Below are 22,129 nucleotides of genomic sequence, written 5' to 3'. Positions count from 1 at the left end.
CTGGAACATGGCCATAACAGCCTGGAAAACTCATAGCAACCCAATGATTCTGGCCACAAAAGCCTTTGACAACAAATAGTCTGTGCTGTCGCACACTGGACCTGTGAATCAGACTGTACACAGGACATAAATTCTGTGTGCCCAACGGGACGCCGGGGCTGCCTCAGATTAAAGGCCTTTGGATTTCCTTAAAGCAGAGTCTTTAGATTGCTTAAAGGTTCAACAGTGTTCTTTATTGATGAAAACAAACAGGTACTTTAAAGTTTTCCTAACAGTCTATTGGCTCTCTCTCAATCTTGTCCACAGGGAACAGGCACTATCTTCATAAACTGTATTTTAGCTAATAGGAAAATCCTTAACTTCTAATCAGGGCAGTCTGTCTTTGCCTCTGTTGGCGTGGAGCCCCTGCACCCGGTACCAACTGCTTCTGGCTTCCGCGAGTGATCCTTACCAAGCAGAGCTTTGTAGACTTCCAAGGGAAAAAGGAGTTCAGGTTTCAGTGATGGCTGACTGAAGTCCCTCAGCGAAGGAGCTGTAAGGCTGTATATCTTCCGGCCAAGCTGTGGGGCTGTATCTCCCCGGCCAAGCCATAGAAGACAAAGCTTTCTACAGGAGCTCTTGGTATTATGTCCTGCATGAAAGGCTTCTCTGTGTGAACTGAACCCAAAATGGCTCCTATTCCCTCTAAAACCCAAAAAGGGGGCGGGACCAGGGAACCTAACTATAATTGACATGTGGCTTGCCCTATGATTGCAGCCAAAAGAAGCCACCTATCTGCAGAGTCCCTGAAATTTAGGACTACAACAAACATTCAATGCAAAGCAAACAAAATTGGAGCTCCTAGTACAGCTGTACCTGCACATAGTCACTTCTTTAGTTTTGCCTAGCTGGTCTCCTCTCACCTCACTGCATGCAGCTCTCTTCGAAGAGCATTCATCAGCATTAGTATCTGAACAGACTTCATCAGCCACCAAGCAACTAGGAGAGGATACGGCCCTCTCATTTGGACATTCTCGATGTTTAATTGCCTTGCCATGGAATTCAGCTCCGGCTTCTTTAGTTAATAACAGCCCTGTTGCTGCAGACTCTGGCATCTTCTGAGCACACATCCTGAACTGGAGACAGCATCAACATTTAATGACAGATGAATCGGGTCATGCTTGTAATTTCAGACAGCGGTCTGTCAGGGGACATGCTGATGGAGGGAGCATTTTGTTCTAATTTAAGCAATCTTCTGCTTGGGAAGCATCTGGAAGTACTGATGCTACTATAATATGCTTTGTCTGTCTTGAAATGTCCCACTTCATATGTTTTCCTCCTCCTAATTAAAAAAAGAGAGCGAGACTGCAGAAAGGAACTGCAACACTTACAAAGAAATATATAAATGTACAAAGCAGACCATCTGTTGGGAGAAAGGCAAGACAAACTTTCTGTCTGGAAAACACAAGTGCTGTCAGGTAGCGTTGGCCACCAAGGAGGATAGTTGAAAGCAAGAAAACTGCCAGGGAATGGCTGAGAGATTTGTGTAGAGCTGTCTGTAGACCCCAGGTGCCTAATTAGGTCATTGTCTCATATTTAACAACTGCTGGTAATGAAGCAGTCTTTTTTGTCTCTTGGTCACTCAGTGAATGGTGGTAATAGATTTTCAGTTGTGGTTCCCTCCACCTGTCATCCTCCAATCTGCCTCCCCCCCCCCCCCCTTTGTTCTGAATTCTCCAACTCTAGAGGGTGAGTTATTATAGGATTTTTGTTTCTTAAGCAGATTGGGTAATTTGATTTAGCCTGATTGCTTCTAGCCAGAAGGTAGATGCACAAGAGAACAGAATGTGAGCCTTGGAAACACAAACACTAGGAGGGAAGGGGGAAAAGAGCTATGGTAAGTAGATGCATAGAACCCCTGGAGAATCTTTGCAAGTTGCAGCAAATTGTGACAAGCTACTGCTCTATTAGCTGAGCAAAAAAAATGCACACAGTTCTTTACCCATGCTAGAAGCTGACTCCACCAAATCTGGAGTGTTTTATACCATTGTCTCCCCTCTAGAGATGACCCATGAAAACAGGAGACTCAAGACCAGGACCTGGTAACTCTGGAACCAGAATCTGCACAGCTATGGAAACAGTTACTCAGCCTAAGAGGAAGGCAGTTGCAAACCTTGCCAACAAAACCTTCTGATGGAGTCTCCATAAGTCAAAGTTGATTCTAAGGCACACAGCAGCTGCAGCAAAACAACACCAACACAGTAACACCAACAGCTTTATGCATGAACTTGGCCATAATGAATTAAGCATGAGAGCCATTTCACAGTTTGCTATTCCATGCATACAACTGCAGACTGCAGAGGTTTGCTGGGGATACTACACTGGCTCTGAACATCATGCAAATATGACAAGAGCTAATCCATTCTCCAGCTCTGTCCCTCTGTTCATGTACCCAACTTTCCTTGAATTTAAATCTCATTCTATAGGAACAGCAGAGGGCTGAGAAAGTAGGACTGTGCCTGTGTCACTAAGATAAAGGCGACTCTCTTCTCAGTTGCTGCAGAAATATATATTGATCCAAGTTAATGTGGTTCAAGAAAAAACAGAATTTCCTCCAGAGCTCCCAGGAAAACCCAGAATGATCCTGGAGTTTTAGAGGTGTGGACAATTGATCAGGCTGAATATTATTATTATTATTATTATTATTATTATTATTATTATTATGTCAGTAAAATAATAATAATAATAATAATAATAATAATAATAATAATTGAATTGTTGACGACAGATCCCAAATGTAGACTCTGCAAGGAAGCAGATTAAACAATAGATCCCATCCTCAGCTGCTGCAAGAAGATCACACAGACAGACTACAAGCAGAGGCACAACACCCTTGCTCAGATGATTCATTGGAACTTGTGCCACAAATACCATCTGCCTGCGACAAAGAACTGGTGGGATCACAAGCTGGAAAAAGTTACAGAGAATAAACATGCCAAACTCCTCTGGGACTTCCAGATTCAGACAGACAGAGTTTTGGAGCACAATACTCCTGACCTCACGATTGTGTTAAAAAACAAAGTATGGATCGTTGATGTCACAATCCCAGGTGACAGCAGGATTGCAGAGAAACAACTGGAAAAGCTGACACGACATGAGGATTTAAAGATTGAACTGCAAAGACTCCGGCACAAGCCAGTAAAGGTGGTCCCAGTGGTGATCGGCACACTGGGTGCAGTGCCTAAAGACCTTGGCCTGCACTTAAACACAATCGGCACTGACAAAAGTACCATCTGCCAGTTGCAAAAAGCCACCTTACTGGGAGCTGCATGCATGATTTGCTGATACATCACACAGTCCTAGACACTTGGGAAGTGTCCAATGTGTGATCAAATACAACAGCCAGCAGAGTGTCTGCTGTGGACTCATCTTGTCATGTTTCAAATAATAATAATAATAATAATAATAATAATAATAATAATAAACACGCAAAAATACTGTGGGACTTTCGAATCCAGACTGACAAAAGTTTTGGAACACAATAAACCAGACATCACAATTGTGGAAAAGAAAAAAGTTGGGATTATTGATGTCGCCATACCAAGTGACAGTCGCATTGAGGAAAAACAACAGGAAAAACTCAGCCATTATCAGGACCTCAAAATTGAATTGCAAAGGCTCTGGCATAAACCAGAACAGGTGGTCCCAGTGGTCGTTGGCGCACTGGGTGCCGTGCCAAAAGATCTCAGCCGGCATTTGGAAACAATAAACATTGACAAAATCACAATCTGTCGACTGCAAAAAGCCACCTGACTTGGATCTGCACGCATCATTCAAAAATACATCACACAGTCCTAGATGCTTGGGAAGTGTTTGACTTGTGATTTTGTGCTACAAAATCCAGCATATAGATCTTGTTTGCTGTGACATACTGTGTTTTTATGTCAGTAACATAATAATAATAATCATCATCATCATCATCATCATCATCATCTTTATTTATACCCTGCCACCATCTCCCCAATGCTCAGGGCGGCTCACATGAGGCCAAGCACAAAAATACAATACAGCTCAATAAAATACAAAACAACAAAAATTACATCACGATAAAATGCATAATGTAAAAAGATAAAATAAGCAATGCAAACTAACATAATAAAAAGTCAGACACAATGGGCGGGCCAACTGCACAAGATAAAATGATAAAACCCTGGATGAGATAGGAGTGGGGAAAAAGTGTATTTGTGAGGAAGTGTATTTATGAGGGAGGAGCCAAAAAAAGACAATCAGTGGGGTTGGGCCTTCGTTAAGGACGGGGGAAAGTGCATCATGAGGACAACACAGTAGATGGAATAAACAAAAATGGGATGTATGGTCATTCTCCAAAGGCACATCGGAAAAGCCAAGTTTTCAAATCCTTCTTAAAGGCTGCTAGGGTGGGGACTTGCCTAATCCCACTAGGTTGCGAGTTCCAAAGTGGGGGGCCACGGTGGAGAATCCATTGTTCAATAGACCAACTGCAGCATTACTGGCCACAAGTGGTTCCTTATCAGAGACTTGCTAGTCATTTCTGGTGAGGTCACATCAGAATGCCCAACGATGTGACCAGGAGCTACTTATTGCCAGCAATGTAGCGGCAAAAAAAGCCAGTGGGATTTTGGCCTGCATCAATAGGAGCATAGTGTCTAAATCTAGGGAAGTAATGCTACCCCTCTATTCTGCTTTGGTTAGACACCTGGAATATTGTGTCCAATTCTGGGCACCACAATTCAAGAGAGATATTGACAAGCTGGAATGTGTCCAGAGGAGGGCGACTAAAATGATCAAGGGACTGGAGAACAAGCCCTATGAGGAGCGGCTTAAGGAGCTGGGCATGTTTAGCCTGAATAAGAGAAGGCTGAGAGGCGATATGATAGCCATGTATAAATATGTGAGAGGAAGCCACAGGGAGGAGGGAGCAAGCTTGTTTTCTGCTTCCCTGGAGACTAGGACGCGAAACAATGGCTTCAAACTACAAGAAAGGAGATTCCATCTGAACATGAGGAAGAACTTCCTGATGGTGAGAGCCGTTCAGCAGTGGAACTCTCTGCCCCAGAGTGTGGTGGAGGCTCCTTCTTTGGAAGCTTTTAAACAGAGGCTGGATGGCCATCTGTCAGGGGTGATTTGAATGCAATATTCCTGCTTCTTGGCAGGGGGTTGGACTGGATGGCCCATGAGGTCTCTTCCAACTCTTTGATTCTATGATTCTATGATTCTATGATTCTAATGCAGTAGATGTGGTCCCAGTGTGCTCTCAACTTGGCCATTCGTTAGAACAACCAAAAGGCTCTGGAGATGCTCCCAGACTTTATTAGGGCAATTAAAGAGCAGTTTACCCTGGATTAATCAGGTAAGTGTAGACACTGTCTTTGTTTCATTAACAGCAAGAATTTAATCAATCAGAGCAAACTATCTCATGTTGCCATCCATAGTTTGCTCTGATTGATTCCACCTGTGTGCTTCTTTAATGAATTGCATGCCCTCCAAAAGACACACCAAGCCAAGTGCTGTGCTGCTGCAAACACCAGTAAATCCTATGATTTTGAGGGACTTTTCTGAGCCGCACAAATTGAGGATGTGACCTCCCATCTTTAATGCTCACACAGATGTTTTGACCCCGTGGAACAATCGTTGCTCACCAGGAGAAGAAAAATCCGGTTTCTTTGGCTTATGCGCTCAGGCGCTAGACGGAGGATGAAAGTGCGCTTGTGGCTTCTTTGTGTGGGGTCTCGGGGCACGGAAGCTCATTCCTTTGTTGCCGGAGCTGATGCTTAAAAATAATAGTCACTTTTATCTGCGCGGTCACAGGCAGGTCTGCCTTTCGGAATTCATATAAGCCTCCTCAATAGAGACGGGGGTCTAAGTAGGATTTAAATGTGACACCAAGACTTTGTAGCTTCGGGGGGAAGGAAGCCTTTCGGAACATTAGGTGGGGGGAACTGACATCATTTCTCCAGCTTAACAGTTTCCCCGTTGTGGATGCAGGCCCACTCTAAATAAAGTGTTATTATTATTATACTAACACAAAAACACAGTATGTCACAGCAAAAGAGATATATATATGTTGGATTTCATATCACAAAATCACAAGTCGAACACTTCCAAGCATCTAGGACTGTGTGATGTATTTTTGAATGATGCGCAGATCCAAGTCAGGTGTCCTTTTGTAGTTGACAGATCATGATTTTGTCAATGTTTATTGTTTCCAAATGCCAGCTGAGATCTTTTGGCCCGGCACCCAGTGTGCCGATGACCACTGGGACCACCTGTACTGGTTGATGCCAGAGCCTTTGCAGTTTGATTTTAAGCTCCTGATAATACATGAGTTTTTCTTGTTGTTTTTCCTCAATGCGACTGTCACCTGGTATGGTGACATCAATAATCCAAACTTTTTTCTTTTCCACAATTGTGATGTCTGGTGTATTGTGTTCCAAAACTTTTGTCAGTCTGGATTCGAAAGTCCCACAGTATTTTTGCGTGTTCATTTTCCACCGCCTTTGCAGGTTTATGATCTCACCAGTTCTTTACTGCTGGCAGGTCGTACTTGTGACATAAGTTCCTGTGAATCATTTGGGCCACACTCGCTGGAACACCTCAGCAAGCGAGAGTTCAAAAGTGGCAGGCTCAAACCCAGCACCTCAATCCGTAGGTGATACCAGATGAGAGACTCCCCCCTGGGCACACAGAAGACTGGGCGACTTGGAAGGCACTGAACAGACTGCGCTCTGGCACCACGAGATGCAGAGCCAACCTTCAGAAATGGGGCTACAAAGTGGAATCCACGACATACGAGTGTGGAGAAGAGCAAACCACTGACCACCTGCTGCAATGCAACCTGAGCCCTGCCACATGCACGATGGAAGACCTTCTTGTGGCAACACCAAAGGCACTCCAAGTGGCCAGATACTGGTCAAAGGACATTTAATCAGCTACCAAGTTTGCAAAATTTGTGGGTTTTTTATCTGTTTGTTTGTTTTGTTCTGTTAGAAATGTAATACAATGTTCTGGTTGCGGATGACACGATAAATAAATAAATTTGGGCCACAGAGCTGTGCCTCTGTTTGTAATCCGTCTGTGCGATTTTCTTGCAGCAGCTGAAGAGATGGTCCATGGTTTCATCAGCTTCCTTGCACAGTCTGCATTTTGGGTCTTCCGCTGATTTTTCGATCCTGGCCTTAATGGCATTGGTTCTGATGGCTTGCTCCTGGGCTGCAAGAATCAGGCCTTCTTCTGTCTCCTTCTTCAGGGTTCCATTCGTGAGCCATCACCAGGTCTTCTCCTTGTCAACTTTTCCTTCAATCTTCAATCTTCTCAAGGAACTGCCCATGTAAGGCTTTGTTGTGCCAGCTGTCAGCTCTGGTTTGGAGTGCAGTTTTTTGTACTGGTTCTTTGTCTGCTGTGCTTTGAGAAGATTATTATTATTATTATTATTATTATTATTATTATTAGATACACAACAAGTACATAGCAAACAAGATCACTAACGTAATGTAACTAATGCTGGTTTTTGTACTGGATCAGACATTGGACACTTCCCAAGTGTCTAGGACTGTGTGATGCATTGGTGAATAATGCATGCAGATCCAAGTAGAGTGGCCTTTTGCAGTTGACAGGTGGTAAGTTTGTCAGCGGCAATTGTTTTTAAGTGAGGGCCAAGGTCTTTAGGCATTTCACCCAGTGTGCCTATCATCACTGGGACCACCTTGACTGGCTTGTGCCAGAGCTTTTGCAGTTTGATCTTTAAATCCTCATATCATGGAGCTTTTCCAGTTGCTTTTCATCAATTCTATTACTATTATGCCCTTCTACCTTTTTTTATTTATTGTGCTCCCACTTTAACCCACAGTCAAGACCAATGTTCCTGGCTTTGCTAGGGGTTATGGTAACAGATTGCATCTTCACAAGTCCAAATGCTTAATAATTAATGAATTAAAGGGCATGCGGTGTCATGACTCCATATCTACTTCAAAAGAAAAAGCAAGGAGTAGACTGACAGCGAGGGACCAAATAAAGGCGAACTCTTCCACTCTGATCTTGGGAACTGAATTCATGTGTAGGTGGGAATACTAACAGACTACCCAATTTGATTTCATCCGATTAGTATTTGGATGGGAAACCACTATGTATCCCAAGTATGGTTTACTTGGGAATTTCCAAGTTGGGTTTGAAATATCTCAGCTTCATTCTCTCTTCTCCCTTATTTCAATTGCTGAAAATTGATCAGCATCACCTCCAGCTTGTTCATCTGATTTGGGGCACACACACACACACACACACACACACACACACACACACTAGCTGTACCCACTATGCGTTGCTGTGGCCAACCTTCCCTTTCTCTTTTTCTCCTTCTTTCTTTCTCTCCTTCCTTCCCTTTTTCTTTCCTTATCTCCTTCCCTTCCTTTTCTTCCCTTCCTTCCTCCCTTTTCTTTCCCTTCCTCTTTCTCCCCGTTCTTCCTATTCTAGGACTGCAACTCCCAGCAGTCCTCCTGATCAATCTGTCTACCTACCAATCTATCTCTTTCTAATCTATGTATTTGGAGGACTGCTGGGAGTTGCAGTCCAGGAATAGGAAATTGGAAATATGCAGGGATTGGGATGCTCTCAAAAAAAATCCAAGGAGAAGAAAGCTTGCATCTTGGAAGCAGTGCATTTGGATCATCCTCCTCTACAAAAGGGCCTAGTCTAGGGGATGCTGGGAACTGTAGTCCGGAAGAGAGTGTGGATATGCTATTGTGTGTTTTGTTTGCCAGGGGGAGTCATTTTGCGCATGCGCTGTAGCATCTGTGCTGGTACGGCTATACCAGGAGCTCCAACTTCATTTTCTTTCTATTAAGTGTTTGCATGTATTCCAAGGCTTCAGGGATTTTGCAAAAGGTGACTTCCCTTGGTTTGCAGTCATGGGGCAAGCCACCTGTCTATCATTGTTAAGTTTGGATCCACCCCTTCTCCCAGGGACATGGGAGGAGAGGGGGCCATTTTTAGTTAGTCTTACAGAAGGAAACCAAGCTATTAGATGTGGAGTAGCTTCACCTGCAGAAAAGCTTTACTTCTTAAGAATTCCAGGGGGAAACAGTCCCAAAGCTCTGGCAGGGAGCTCACAGCCTCTCAACCTTACAGCATCTGAGGGAAACAGCCCTGAAAGTTCTTGAGAAATTCCGGAGGGAAAACAGCCTTACAGACCCAAAAAACTCCAGCTGGAGAATATCCAAGCCTTTGCTGGTAGGAGTACTCGGTGCTCAAGACGCAGTTTGAATCCGGTAGTAGATCCCACATCAGTGAGGCTTAGATTATAGTCAGCCTGGGAGAGGTTAAAAAAGGGTTTTCCTCTCAAAGTATAAGAACAGTTAACGAAGACAGTTGCCTGTCCCTTGTGGACAAGATTAAGGAAGCCACCAGTTGATTTAAAGCCTTGAAGCATTTGTTTGACTCATTGAAGATTTGAGAAATATCTGTTTAATTTGTTCAGTAATAAAGGACTTTGTTTAACCTTTCAAGCCATCTAAAGACCATTTCTTCAGGAAAATCCTTGAGGGCCTCTTTCGTGGCGCCCTGGCTTCCCGCTGGGCACAAGGTGCACGTCCTATTTCAAAAGACAATTATTACAGGCCCAGTGTGTGACAGAACAGCATCTTTTTGCTTTTTTTGGCTTTGTAAGTCCCTTCTGCTGTGTTTTTCAGTGTGTTTACAAGTGATAGTCACTTGTTGGTCTGTTAAGGGTATTGTGTCCAAATTTGGTGTCAATTCATCCAGTGGTTTTTGAGTTATGTTAATCCCACAAACCAACATTACATTACATTTAGATAGATAGATAGATAGATAGATAGATGGATGGATGGATGGATGGATGGACGGACGGACGGACGGACGGACGGACGGACGGACAGACAGATAGATATGGAAGGATAGTCTTTTATAAACTCCTATATTTTGTGACATTTCAAGGCGGGTTTGAGAGTCAGTGGTGAGTTGAAAATCAACATATTTTAAAATCTCTTCAGAGGTCACAAATTGGAAGACTCAAGATGCATCATCAATCTCTATAGGGTACTCACTCACTATAAAAATTGGTTGGATTTGCTTTTGTTGGCCAGACTACAGTATTGTTGCCACCTTGTCTCAAGTATGAACCTGACTCACTTGTTTTTTCCCCTTTTTTGCCTCCATATTTCTCCCCTTCTCTGTTTTTTCTCCTGGGGCGGCCAATAAAGAAGATGTTCCTACATGCCGACATTGTTTTTGCTCTACTGGCTTTCTCACACAGAGTGTCTTTTTATAAACCGAGAAAGGGTTTGCAGTCACAAAAAGATTGATTCGATGGGATTAGACTGTACACACACACACACACACCATCTTGCGAGAAGGACAAGATCAGGCATTCAGTGGAGCAAAAGGCACCTGCGACATACCTGTCGTGCCATGCCATATTTACGGCTTGGGTTATGAATCCTGGGTGATAAATCCCCCGTTTATTGTCTCGACAAGTCGTTCTCCAGCAGGAAACCCAAATGGCCCAAGGATATAAAGCCCAAGTTTGTGAATGTGCTGTCGTTTTCAAAAGCAGCACAGATGCTTCATACCTTGCAAGTCATACTTAAGTGCGAAGAGACAATGTGATGCTATTCTTCCTTTTTTTTAAAAAAAAAGAGAGAGAAGCAACCCAAGGTTACTGAAACAGTAAAAAATGTGTGTTAAAATTAAACTTTTTACCTTAGTTACATGATTGGAAGGTGCATTTTAAAGAGGATGGATGGCTGAATGGATAGATCGATCGATAGATAGATAGATAGATAGATAGATAGATAGATAGAGATGATAGAGGGATGATAGATGTATAAATAGAGATGTTAGGTAGAGATAGTAGGTAGATGGATGGATAGCTAGATAGAGATGGTAGAGAGATGGTAGATGGATGGATGGATAGATGATAGATAGATAGATAGATAGATAGATAGATAGATAGATAGATAGAGAGATAGAGAGATAGAGAGATAGAGAGATAGAGATGGTAGGTGGATAGATTGATAGAGATGATTGAGAGATAATAGATATATAGAGATAGTAGGTAGATTGATGGATAGATATGATAGATGGCTGGAAGGTAGGTAGGTAGGTAGGTAAATAGGTAGGTAGGTAGGTAGGTAGGCAGATAGATAGATAGATAGATAGATAGATAGATAGATAGATAGTAGATGGAGGGATGGATAGAGATGAAAGATAGATAGATAGATAGATAGATAGATAGATAGATAGATAGATAGATATGATAGAGATAGTAGGTAAATAGAGACAGTAGGAAGATGGATGGATGGATAGATAGATATGATAGAAGGTAGATATATAGATAGATATGGTAAATAAATAGAGACAGTGGGTAGATGGATGAATTGATAGATATGATCGAGAGTAGGTAGATAGATAGATAGATAGATGGATGGATGGATGGATAGGTAGAGATGGTAGGTGGATGGATGGGTGGATGGATGGATGGATGGACGGATAGAGATGATAGATGAATAGATAGATAGATCCATACATCCATCTACCTACTGTCTCTATTTACCTACTATCTCTATCATCTCTAATAGAGACAGTAGGTAGATGGATGGATAGATAGATGGATGGATAGAGCGATGGTAGAGCGATGGTAGGTAGGTAGGTAGGTAGGTAGATAGGTAGGTAGGTAGATAAGTAGGCAGATAGATAGATAGATAGATATGGTAGATAGGTAGGTAGGTAGATAGGGATGATAGAAACAGTAGGTAAATAGAGACAGTAGGTAGATAGATATGATAGATGGTAGATATATAGATACTAGATATATAGATAGACAGTAGGTAGATGGATGGGTGGATAGAGATGGTAGGTAGGTAGAGATAGTAGGTGGATGGATAGATAGATAGAGATGATAGAGAGATGGTAGATATCTAGATAGAGATAGTAGATGGATGGATAGAGATGATAGATGGTAGATAGATAGATAGATAGATAGATAGATAGATAGATAGATAGGGTAGATGGATGAATGGATAGACAGATAGAGAGGGGGGGTTGTTGCATCTGTGTGTCTGTTTATCTGTGTCTGCACAGTCCTTGGTCATGACATTGGCTATGAGTGAATCACTTTCTCTCATCCAAACATTTCTTATGGAGATTTTGTGAGAAGAATATATATGTAGCTATATAGATTTGTCCTCACCACAAAGGACCTAAATCCTTGTGAATTGCTACCCTTAGCTTCTTCCTAAGCCAAACTCTGAGTGGGGAATCCTTCAGAGACCGGCCACGTTTTGTTCCTTCACTTGCCTTTGCCATTGCACTTCTCATGTGGGGAAGACGTATTGATCTCCTCTGTGTTCTTTCCTTTCTTTTTTTCCCCCAGAAAGCTGATTTGGCAGTGGCTGGATTGACGATTACCGCCGAGCGGGAGAAAGTGATCGATTTCTCCAAGCCGTTCATGACTCTGGGGATTAGCATCCTCTACCGAGTTCACATGGTAAGAGACCTCCTTTAGAACCATTTGTGCTGTGAAAATTTTTTGTGTGTGCAAACACTCCCGGAGAGGGAGGGAAAGAAAGGGCAGCAATGATCGACTCAGGAAAATACAGTTTTCTATATTTAAATGCAAAGATGCAAGAGTCAGCATTTAACTGGACCTCAAAAAGCAAGTATCCAAAGGATTAGATCAATTGGCAGTTGAGATATGATTTGATACTGCCAAATAATGATCAAGTAATTTATTTTAAAAGTAGTGAGATACCAAGAGAGATAATATTTACACTTATTCCAAAAAAGTGTAAAAAAATTAACACTTCAAAAGAGTAATTATTTGTTTATCAGTGTCATTGGATATTGATTCAGCCTTCCTCACCTGATGGGATCTATAGATCTTCTCTTTCATCCACCGAGATCTATTTAGGGAGGTTCGGCTGACAATACTTTGGAGGACCAGGGATACTCCAATGCCTACGTAAGATTTTGACTCAAATCTCTCTGGCCAGTGTGTAAATAGTCAATTGTTTCAAGGGCACAAGTCCGGCCACAGTGCTGCTTTGCTAGAATCCTCCTATGGGATTGATGGATGGTCCACTCAAGGATGGAAAAAGCACAATTTTAAGTTATGGGACTTGTTGCCACAATAGCTTAGGAAATTTAAAAAATGCAGATTAACATTGGTTTTTACTCAAGAGAATAGATGGATGGATGGATAGAGATGATAGAGAGATGGTAGGGAAAAATAGAGATAGTAGGTAGATGGGTGGATGGATGAATAGATAGATAGACAGATAGATAGAGATGATAGAGAGATGGTAGATATATAGATAGAGATGGTAGGTAGAGATAGTAGGTAGATGGATGGATGGATGGACAGATAGAGATGATAGAGAGATAGTAGATATATAGATAGAGATGGTAAGTAGAGATAGTAGGTAGATGGATGGATGGATGAATAGATAGATAGAGATGATAGAGAGATGGTAGATATATAGATAGAGATGGTAAGTAGAGATAGTAGGTAGATGGATGGATGGATGGATAGACAGATAGAGACGATAGAGAGATGGTAGATATATAGATAGAGATGGTAGGTAGAGATAGTTGGTAGATGGATGGATGAATAGATAGATAGATAGATAGATAGATAGAGATGATAAATGGTAGATATATAGATAGAGATGGTAGGTAGAGATAGTAGGTAGATGGATGGATGGATGAATAGATAGACAGAGATGATAGAGAGATGGTAGATATATAGATAGAGATGGTAAGTAGAGATAGTAGGTAGATGGATGGACAGATAGAGATGATAGAGAGATGGTAGATATATAGATAGAGATGGTAGGTAGAGAAAGTAGATGGCCTCGGAGTCTGGTGGAAGCTTCTTCCTTGGAAGCCTTTAAACAGAGGCTGGATGGTCATCTGTCAGGGGTACTTTGATTGTGTTTTCCTGCATGGCAGGGGGTTGGACTAGATGGCCCATGTGTTCTCTTCCAACTCTATTATTCTATGATTCTGTGAAATCCACAAAAAGTCCTATCTGAATACGTTGGGGTGGAGTGTACTGTAAAACAAATCCAGAATACCATTGAATGTTGGATTCCAGGGATCTGCATTGAAGAACTCAGTAACACACAACAAAAACAATAGGATTGCTCATGTTTTGAAGGATCTGATGAGACAGCTCCAAGTGATACACTTGGGTTGGGAAAAGGTAAGGAAGTTCACCTGCGCAACAGCAGGTGAAAGTTGGCAAGGAAGTGTGGAAGAGTCAAAAACCATGCGCCAAGGAAATGATGTATCCATATCCAAAGGAAATCTGTGGGTGCAGGTGAGGGAAACCATCTGCGAGATCTCAGATTAGCAGCATGGTCTTACTCTGGTCTGTGGCTACATCTTAGCTCAGCTTGGCTAGCTGGCCTTTCTAAATCCCTTTGCAATATCGGTTGTGCGAAATATTTTTTGTCAGGCAGAAAATGTTTTGATACTAATCCAGACTTTGCCCCCGGACTGCGATTCACCTGGCTGAGAAAAAATGCCAGAAATATCCCAGCTCAAAAAAAATCAATAATAAAGTCAGCTTATGTCGACAATGAAAAGGCAGATAAAACGAGAGAGCAGAAACCAACTCCCTCCTTTTTACACAAACTCTTGTGCGGAGCCAAAGGTGTAGTTCCAAACTACCGCCAACTGGTTGACCAGTGGTCTTATTTCCATACCACTTAGTTTTACTTTCTTCTTGGTCTTTGCTTGATGGATGGGGAGGGAAATATCTGCTGACTATCTCCCTGTTTGGCAACTGTTCATGGAAAATAGCCTTTGTCAAGAAAGAGAGACACACCTGCCTTTTGCTTCATGACATGTGTTTGCCTAGCAAAGAAATTTATCATATCAGAAGCGAACCGAGTGTACAGTTGTTATGTATTTTAAAAACACAAAGTTTTAAAAACTTGGCATTATACTAAATGTCCTTTGACCATTAGCTGGCCACTTTGGAGTGCCTCTGGCGTTGCTGTAAGGAGATCCTCCATTGTGCATGTGGCAAGGCTCAGGCTGCATTGCAGTAGGTGATCTGTGGGTTGCTCTTCTCAACACTTGCATGTTGTGGAGTCCACTTGGTTGCCCCAACTGTTAAGGTTGGCTCTGCATCTCATGGTGCCAAAGTGCAGTCTATTCAGCATCTTCCAAGTTGCCCAGTCTTCTCTGTGCCCAGGAGGGAGTCTTTCATTTGGTATCAGCCATTGATTGAGGTTCTGGGTTTAGCCTGCCACTTTTCGACTCTTGCTTTCTGAGGTATTCCTGCGAGTATCTCTGTAGATCTTAGAATAACTATTTCTTGGTTTAAGGTGTTGCCGTGCTGGCTGATATCCAAACAGGGCATGGGTTGGAGATGTTACTGCCTTGGTCCTTTCATTATTGGCTGTTACTACCCGGCAGATTTCAGGTGGTGCAATACCGGCTAATATAATTTCTTCAGTGTAGAACGTAGACATCCTGTGATAATGCAGCATATTTCTTTAAGAGCCACATCCACTGTTTTAGTGTGGTGAGATGTCTTTCACACTGGGCATGCATACTCAGCAGCAGAGTAGCAAAGCACAAGGGAGAGTTTGTCTTCTGATTAAGATGAAGCAGGCCTGCCTTTGTAGACACCATGGTAGGAGCGTGATAGCCAGCCAAATCCAGATCAGGTTGGGTTCAGAACAGGAAAAAAGACCTGGAAGAGGAGGCCCTGGTCCCAGAAAAAGACAAGCCTGGTTTCAACCATTCCTAACAGAGGGATGCCATTTTGGCTGCAAGTGAGACATTGGGAGGAGGACAGCTAAGAATGCTTTCTCTAAATATTACTGACTGAGCACCTGCCTTTATGAAAAGGTTACATTGACCACCTACATTGCTGAGTACATCAGTCTTCCTCTCAGCAGCTTTAGTGAACTTTATGAATCTAAGGCTCTTGACCCATTCAACAACTTGGCTCCCATGACTCTTTGGAATCCTGTCTCTGATTTATGGCTTTCTTGCCATAAATTCATGGCTGTTAACACTGGACACATATCACAAGATGACATGACTCACTAGAAAATACAATAATGCTTGGTAAGGTAGAAGGCAGCGGGAAAAGAGGAAGAGCATATTCCAGATGGCTTGAATCAACCAAAGAAACCCAGCCCTGAGTTTGCTGGAACTGAAGATAAGGTGATATAGAGGTCTCTCATTCAAAGGTTTGCAATTAGCAACACCAATGTTCATTTCCACAGCTTCTGACTCAGGAAACGCAAACCTCGTTTAAGAGCAGGAGCGATTCTGTACCTTTAGACTCTAGATGAGAAATGGTCCACCTTGTCATCATCCCCCCCCCCCCCATTGATGTTGTTGTTAATCACCGTAAGCTTTCTTCACCTAAAAAGCAAATGTGTCAAGGGAAAGAGCTCTCGTGCAATGCAAGACAAGAATGGAAACATAGGTGAGGATCAAGCTGGAAGAAAATTGCTATAATTACTCATTGCTTTCTTCACGAACAAGCTGAGCAAACAATTGCAGAAATACTACTTGTACCTTGCATCAGCGTATAAAACTACATTGAGTTAGTAGGTTGTACTGAATCAGGATACTGGTCCATCTGTCCTTGTGCTTTCAGATCTGGTTGGAGGTGGAGATAAACAGTCTTGGGTGATGATAGAGGAGTAGAGGGTGGTTTTTGGTGGAGCTTGTGGGTTGAGTCTGGAAATGCAGAAAACCAGGGCTGTCACCTCCCTTGCTTTCACCTTTTTGGAATCTGTCCATGTCCTTGTGCTTTCATATCTGGTTGGTGGTGGAGATCTTCAGTCTTGGGTGATGATAAAGGAGAAGAGGGTAGTATTTGAAGGATGTTGTTGACTGAGTCTGGAATTGAGAAAACCAGGACTGTCACCTCCCTTGCTCTCACCTTTTTGGAATCTATCCATCTGTCCTTGTGCTTTCAGATCTGCTTGGTGGTGGAGATCAACAGTCTTGGGTGATCATAGAGGAGAAGAGGGTGGTCTTTGGGGGAGCTTGTGGGTTGAGTCAGGAATTGCAGAAAACCAGGGCTGTCACCTCCCTTGCTCTCACCTTTTTGGAATCTGTCCATCTGTCCTTGTGCTTTCATATCTGGTTGGTGGTGGAGATCTTCAGTCTTGGGTGATGATAGAGGAGAAGAAGGTAGTCTTTGATGGTTCCTGTGGACTGAGTCTAGAATTGCAGAAAACAAGGGCTATCGCTTCCCTTCTCTCACCTTTTTGGAATCTGTCCAAGTCCTTGTGATTTTAGATCTGGTTGGTGGTGAAGATCAACAGTTTTGGGTGATGATAAAGGAGAAAAGGGTGGTCTTTGGTGGAGCCTGTGGGTTGAGTTTGGAAGTGCAGAAAACCAGGGCTGTCAACTCTCTTGCTCTCACCTTTTTAGAATCTATCCATCTATCCTTTTGTTTTCAGATCTGGATGGTGGTGGAGATCAACAGTCTTGGGTGATGATAAAGGAGAAGAGGGAGGTCTTCGGTGGAGCCTGTGGGTTGAATTTGGAAGTGCAGAAAACCAGGGCTGTCACTTTCCCTTGCTCTCACCTTTTTGGAATCTGTCCATCTGTCCTTGTGATTTCAAATCTGGTTGGAGGTGGAGATCAACAGTCTTGGGTGATGATAGAGGAGAAGAGGGAGGTCTTTCAAGGCTCCTGTGGATTGAGTCTGGAATTGCAGAAAACCAGGGCTGTCTCCTCCCTTCCTCTCACTGCTTCCTTTTCACAGAGAAGTGAAATCATAGTCTCACAATTCCTTTAGTTTTATTTATTAGGGAGGGTGGGAAAAAAACACCAGGTATGGAACAGTGGGTTCACTGTATCCATGGAGGTTCAGTTCCAGAATTCTGCAGAGATACAAAAAAAGTGCTTTTTAAACTTCATTGTGGAACAAAGTCCATCAGGAATATGTAATGTCTCCCAGGAAGTGCAGGATATATGCATGAGGGAAGTTTCGAGCAGCCAACTGTCGATACCTGCTCTGTGTCTCAATATGCTCTCCATATGTTCTGTGAGCAATAGGAGTATACTTTTGATTTCCCATCAGTTGAACATCAACATAAACCAGGCACTAAAACAATTAGAGCAGATTCTCAGCTTCTGCCCTTGCAAGAGCCGAGGCTGGCAAAGACGCAGCCTTCCTCGCAACTACAAACAGAGTGTCTCTGTCTCTCTTTTTCTCAGCGGAGCTCCTCTTATTGCTGAGAACCAACGAGTAATTAAAATGTACTTAAAACTCTGCTTCCGCTGCTACATGTTGAATCAAAAATCAATGAGTGAGCTCTTCAGGAAGGTTCCTGTTATTTTTACCATGCTGTCTGGATTTAACCCATTGGCATAATTCAGAAAGAATGGCTGTAAGTATATCTCAGGCACACGATGGAGAGGTGGGGTAATAATAATAATAATTTTGTTTATTTATCGTGTCAAGAGCAAACCAAACAGTTGTATTGTATGTTTTTAAAAAGTTTGCAAACTTGGCATTCCACTCAATGTTCTTTGATCAGTAGCTGGCCACTTGGTGTTGCTGCAAGAATGTCCTCCATGGTGCATGTGGCAGGACTCAAGTTTCATTGTAGTAAGTGTTCTGTGGTTTGCCCTTCTCCACACTCGCATGTCGTGGACTCCACTTTGTGGCCCCATTTCCTAAGATTGGCTCCGCAACTCGTGGTGCCAGAGCGCAGTCTGTTCCAGCACCTTCCAAGTTGCCCAGTTTTCTGTGTACCCAGGAGGGAGTCTTTCATTTGGTATCAGCCATTGATTGAGGTTCTGGGTTTGAGCCTGTCACTTTTGGACTCTCGCTTGCTGAGGTGTTCCAGCAAGTGTCTTTGTAGTTCTTAAAAACTATTTCTTGATTTATGTCATTGGCTAATAATAATAATAATAATAATAATAATAATAATGACTTGGCCTGCACCTAAACACAATCGGTGCTGACAAAATTACCATCTGCCAGCTGCAAAAGGCCACCTTACTGGGATCTGTGTCTCATGCATTATTCGTTGATACATCTCATAGTGATAGACACTTGGGAAGTGTCCTACGTGTGATCCAATACAACAGCCAGCAGAGTGTCTGCTGTGGCCTCATCTTGTTGTGTTTCAAATAACAACAACAACAACAACAACAACTTTATTTTTGTATCCTGCCTCCATCTCTTCAAACTGACTTAGGGCAGCTTACGTATGGGGACAAGCCCAATTTTCATTGTTAAAATATAACACTCTAAAATTCATAAAACATCATAAAACAATATAAAACAGACAACAACATAACACAGTATAAAAGCAACCATTGAACAAGCAACCAGTGGCCTGAGATAGTAAATTAAACTATTGTGTATGAATCCTCTGTTGTAAACCTGTTGTAAGTCCCTCGTCGGAGGTGAGAAGACCAGTATATAAAAGTTCTAAATAAATAAATAAATAAATAGTTTCATGGCTCGGGCAGCAGGCTAGTGCAAATCAGTTGTGAGGACAGAGCTGATGGGTAAAGTGCAAAAGCCAGATGACAAAATTAGTAATAGAGGGCAATATGAATAGAGCACTATAACTCTGGGCAGGGAAGAGTACTAAAGTGCACGAACTAGATTTTGGATCCTAGCTGGGGGCCAGATTTTCTGGGGAACTGTCTAGTCAAAGGCACAGTGGAACAACCATGTCCAGAGTCGGGGGCCACCACCGAGAAGGCGCTCTCTCTCGTCCTCACTGCTTGTGATGGGGGTGGGAACGAGAGGAGAGCCTCCCCAGAAGAGCTCATAGATTGTGCAGGTTCGTAGGGGAAGATGCTGTCTCAAAGATAGGCAGGTAGATTTGGATGAAAGATGACGAGTTGCCCAAGGCCACGCAATGAGTTCCATGGCAGATGGAAAGCTGAATCCTGACCTTTCTTGGTGAAAAATCCAACTTTTGGTCAAATAAAAAATAAATTTTATTTATTTATTTTTTATTAAAAAATGATAAAGTTGGCTTTTTTTAACAGGGAAGACAGTGTCCAGAAAACCTGGACAAACAAGCCTAAATCGTGCAGATAATCCTAATTAGAGAAAAATCATTCAATAATGGCTTTACTCACCATTCAAGAGTAGACTAAATCTGTCTGCTAGTGTTGGGTATTAACTAATTGGATTCAGGCTTTTCCTTTCCCAATTCCCTCTGCTTCTGCCAGTTCTTCTGTATCATATAGTTGGAGAAAGGTCTTATTGCTTGGCATCAAAATAACCGTGTGGCAATTAGATAATTAAGCCAGTAAATGTGTATTTAACAATGCAAGGCTTGATAACTAATTAGAGTAGTCTTCCTTGAAAGATCTGGTTTGCACAGCCGGGAAAGACAAGACCGGGACCCCATCTGCTCTTCACCTCACCCTCTTCCCTTCCATTTTTCAGCCTGGCAAAGCAGCGCTGACACTGTGTTAATCTCCAGTTTCCATCAGACATTTCCTAACAAATAACTACAAATAAATTTTCTGCCTGCCCGGCCGCCGCCTCGCCATCTCCGTCCCCTCCCGACTCTAATGACATTTTTTATTTTATTTTTCTGTATAACTCTGGTTCCCCATCATTTCTTTTCCTGCCAGCCTCCTGCGGGGCCTTTCCAGCCGCTCACTGTTGCACACCCGTCTGTCTTATCACAAGTAACCAAATATGGCAGGTTTAAATGGGTCTGTCATTTTTCTCAATTTCACTTGTTGTGATTTAATCAACTATGGATTTCTGACACAGGGGCTCTAATGGGGGATCTAACTTCCGAACCGCTGCGAGAGCACAGAACCCGCTCCGGGCTTCCTCCCTTTCCTCCCCCAAACAAATGGAATATTCTGGAACGGAATGATTGAATTTGGAGTCTGGACTGGTGTGTTTGTCTGTAGTTTTGAGAGCGAGACACTAGGAAGGGAAATCGCCTTGTCTTGCCTGTATGGGTTGAGCGTCCCTTATTTGGAATTCCCAAAATACAGTAGAGTCTCGCTTATCCAACATAAACGGCAGAACGTTGGATAAGTGAAAATGAAAATGTTGGATAGTAAGGAAGGATTAAAGAAAAGCCTATTCAACGTCAAATTAGGTAAAGTAAAGGTTTTCCCCTGACATTAAGTCCAGTCATGTCTGATTCTGGGGGTTGGTGCTCATCTCCATTTCTAAGTCGAAGAGCTGGTGTTCTCGATAGACACCTCCAAAGCCATGTGGCTGGCATGATTGCATGGAGCACAGTTACCTTCTCGCCAGAGTGGTATCTATTGATCTATTCACATTTTGTATGTTTTCAAAATGCTAGGTTGGTAGAAGCTGGGGCTAACAGTGGGAACTCCCCACGCTCCCTGGAGTCAAGCCTGTGACTTTTCAGTCAGCAAGTTCAGCAGCTCAGTGCTTTAACCCACTGTGTCACCAGGGGCTAAATATTCTCAAAGACTTGATTGAAGAGCCATGTCCTCAAGTCCCTACGAAAGAAGAACAGTTTGGGGGCTGTCTAATTTATTTATTATTTATTTATTTACATTATTTATATCCCGCCCATATCAGCCCGCAGGCGACTCAGGGCGGTCTACATATCGGCACAATTCGATGCCATCAATACATACATTCAAAAAGCAAAAACAATTAAGTGCATTTAGACAAAAAAGACAATTTAAAAAGAGCTACATCCTCTCATTCCAATCCTCATCCATTTCATCGTCTTGGCTTTTCCTGGGTCATTCTCCATCTCAAGCTTGACCATTTATTCAGGGGTTCCGAAGGCTTGCTCGAAGAGCCTGGTTTTTACTCTCTTCCAAAAAGTCAGGAGGGAGGGGGCTGATCTAATATCCCTAGGCAGGGAGTTCCACAGCTGAGGGCCCACCACAGAGAAGGCCCTGTCCCTCATCCCCACCAAGCGTGCTTGCAAAGCAGACGGGATCAAGAGCAGGGCCTCCTCAGATGATCTTAACTTCCTGGAGGGTTCGTAGGAAGAGATGCGTTCGAATAGGTAGGCTGGGCCGGAACCGTTTAGGGCTTTATAGGCTAAAGCCAGCACTTTGAATTGATCCCGGTAGCAAACTGGCAGCCAGTGGAGCTGATGCAGCAGAGGAGTTGTGTGCTCCCTGAGCG

At 42.8% G+C, this 22,129-nt stretch overlaps 1 protein-coding gene across 2 annotated transcripts in view; it reads left to right on the top strand.

The window, feature by feature from the left end:
- The window catches only part of GRIK4 (glutamate ionotropic receptor kainate type subunit 4), a 759,832-nt gene that overhangs the window by 690,899 nt on the left and 46,804 nt on the right, over positions 1-22,129 (top strand). For both annotated transcript variants that reach the window (XR_009632086.2, XM_060787230.2), the window contains exon 13: positions 12,401-12,514. Coding sequence is in view for 1 of the 2 variants with exons in the window: in XM_060787230.2 (XP_060643213.2) it covers positions 12,401-12,514 (114 nt within the window). In the remaining variant the exon portion in view is untranslated. The remainder of the gene's footprint in view (positions 1-12,400; positions 12,515-22,129) is intronic.

The sequence above is a fragment of the Anolis sagrei genome, chromosome 7 (genome assembly GCF_037176765.1).
Source record: "Anolis sagrei isolate rAnoSag1 chromosome 7, rAnoSag1.mat, whole genome shotgun sequence".
In the NCBI taxonomy this organism is placed as follows: domain Eukaryota; kingdom Metazoa; phylum Chordata; class Lepidosauria; order Squamata; family Dactyloidae; genus Anolis; species Anolis sagrei.
This window is presented reverse-complemented; position numbering and strand designations above follow the sequence as displayed.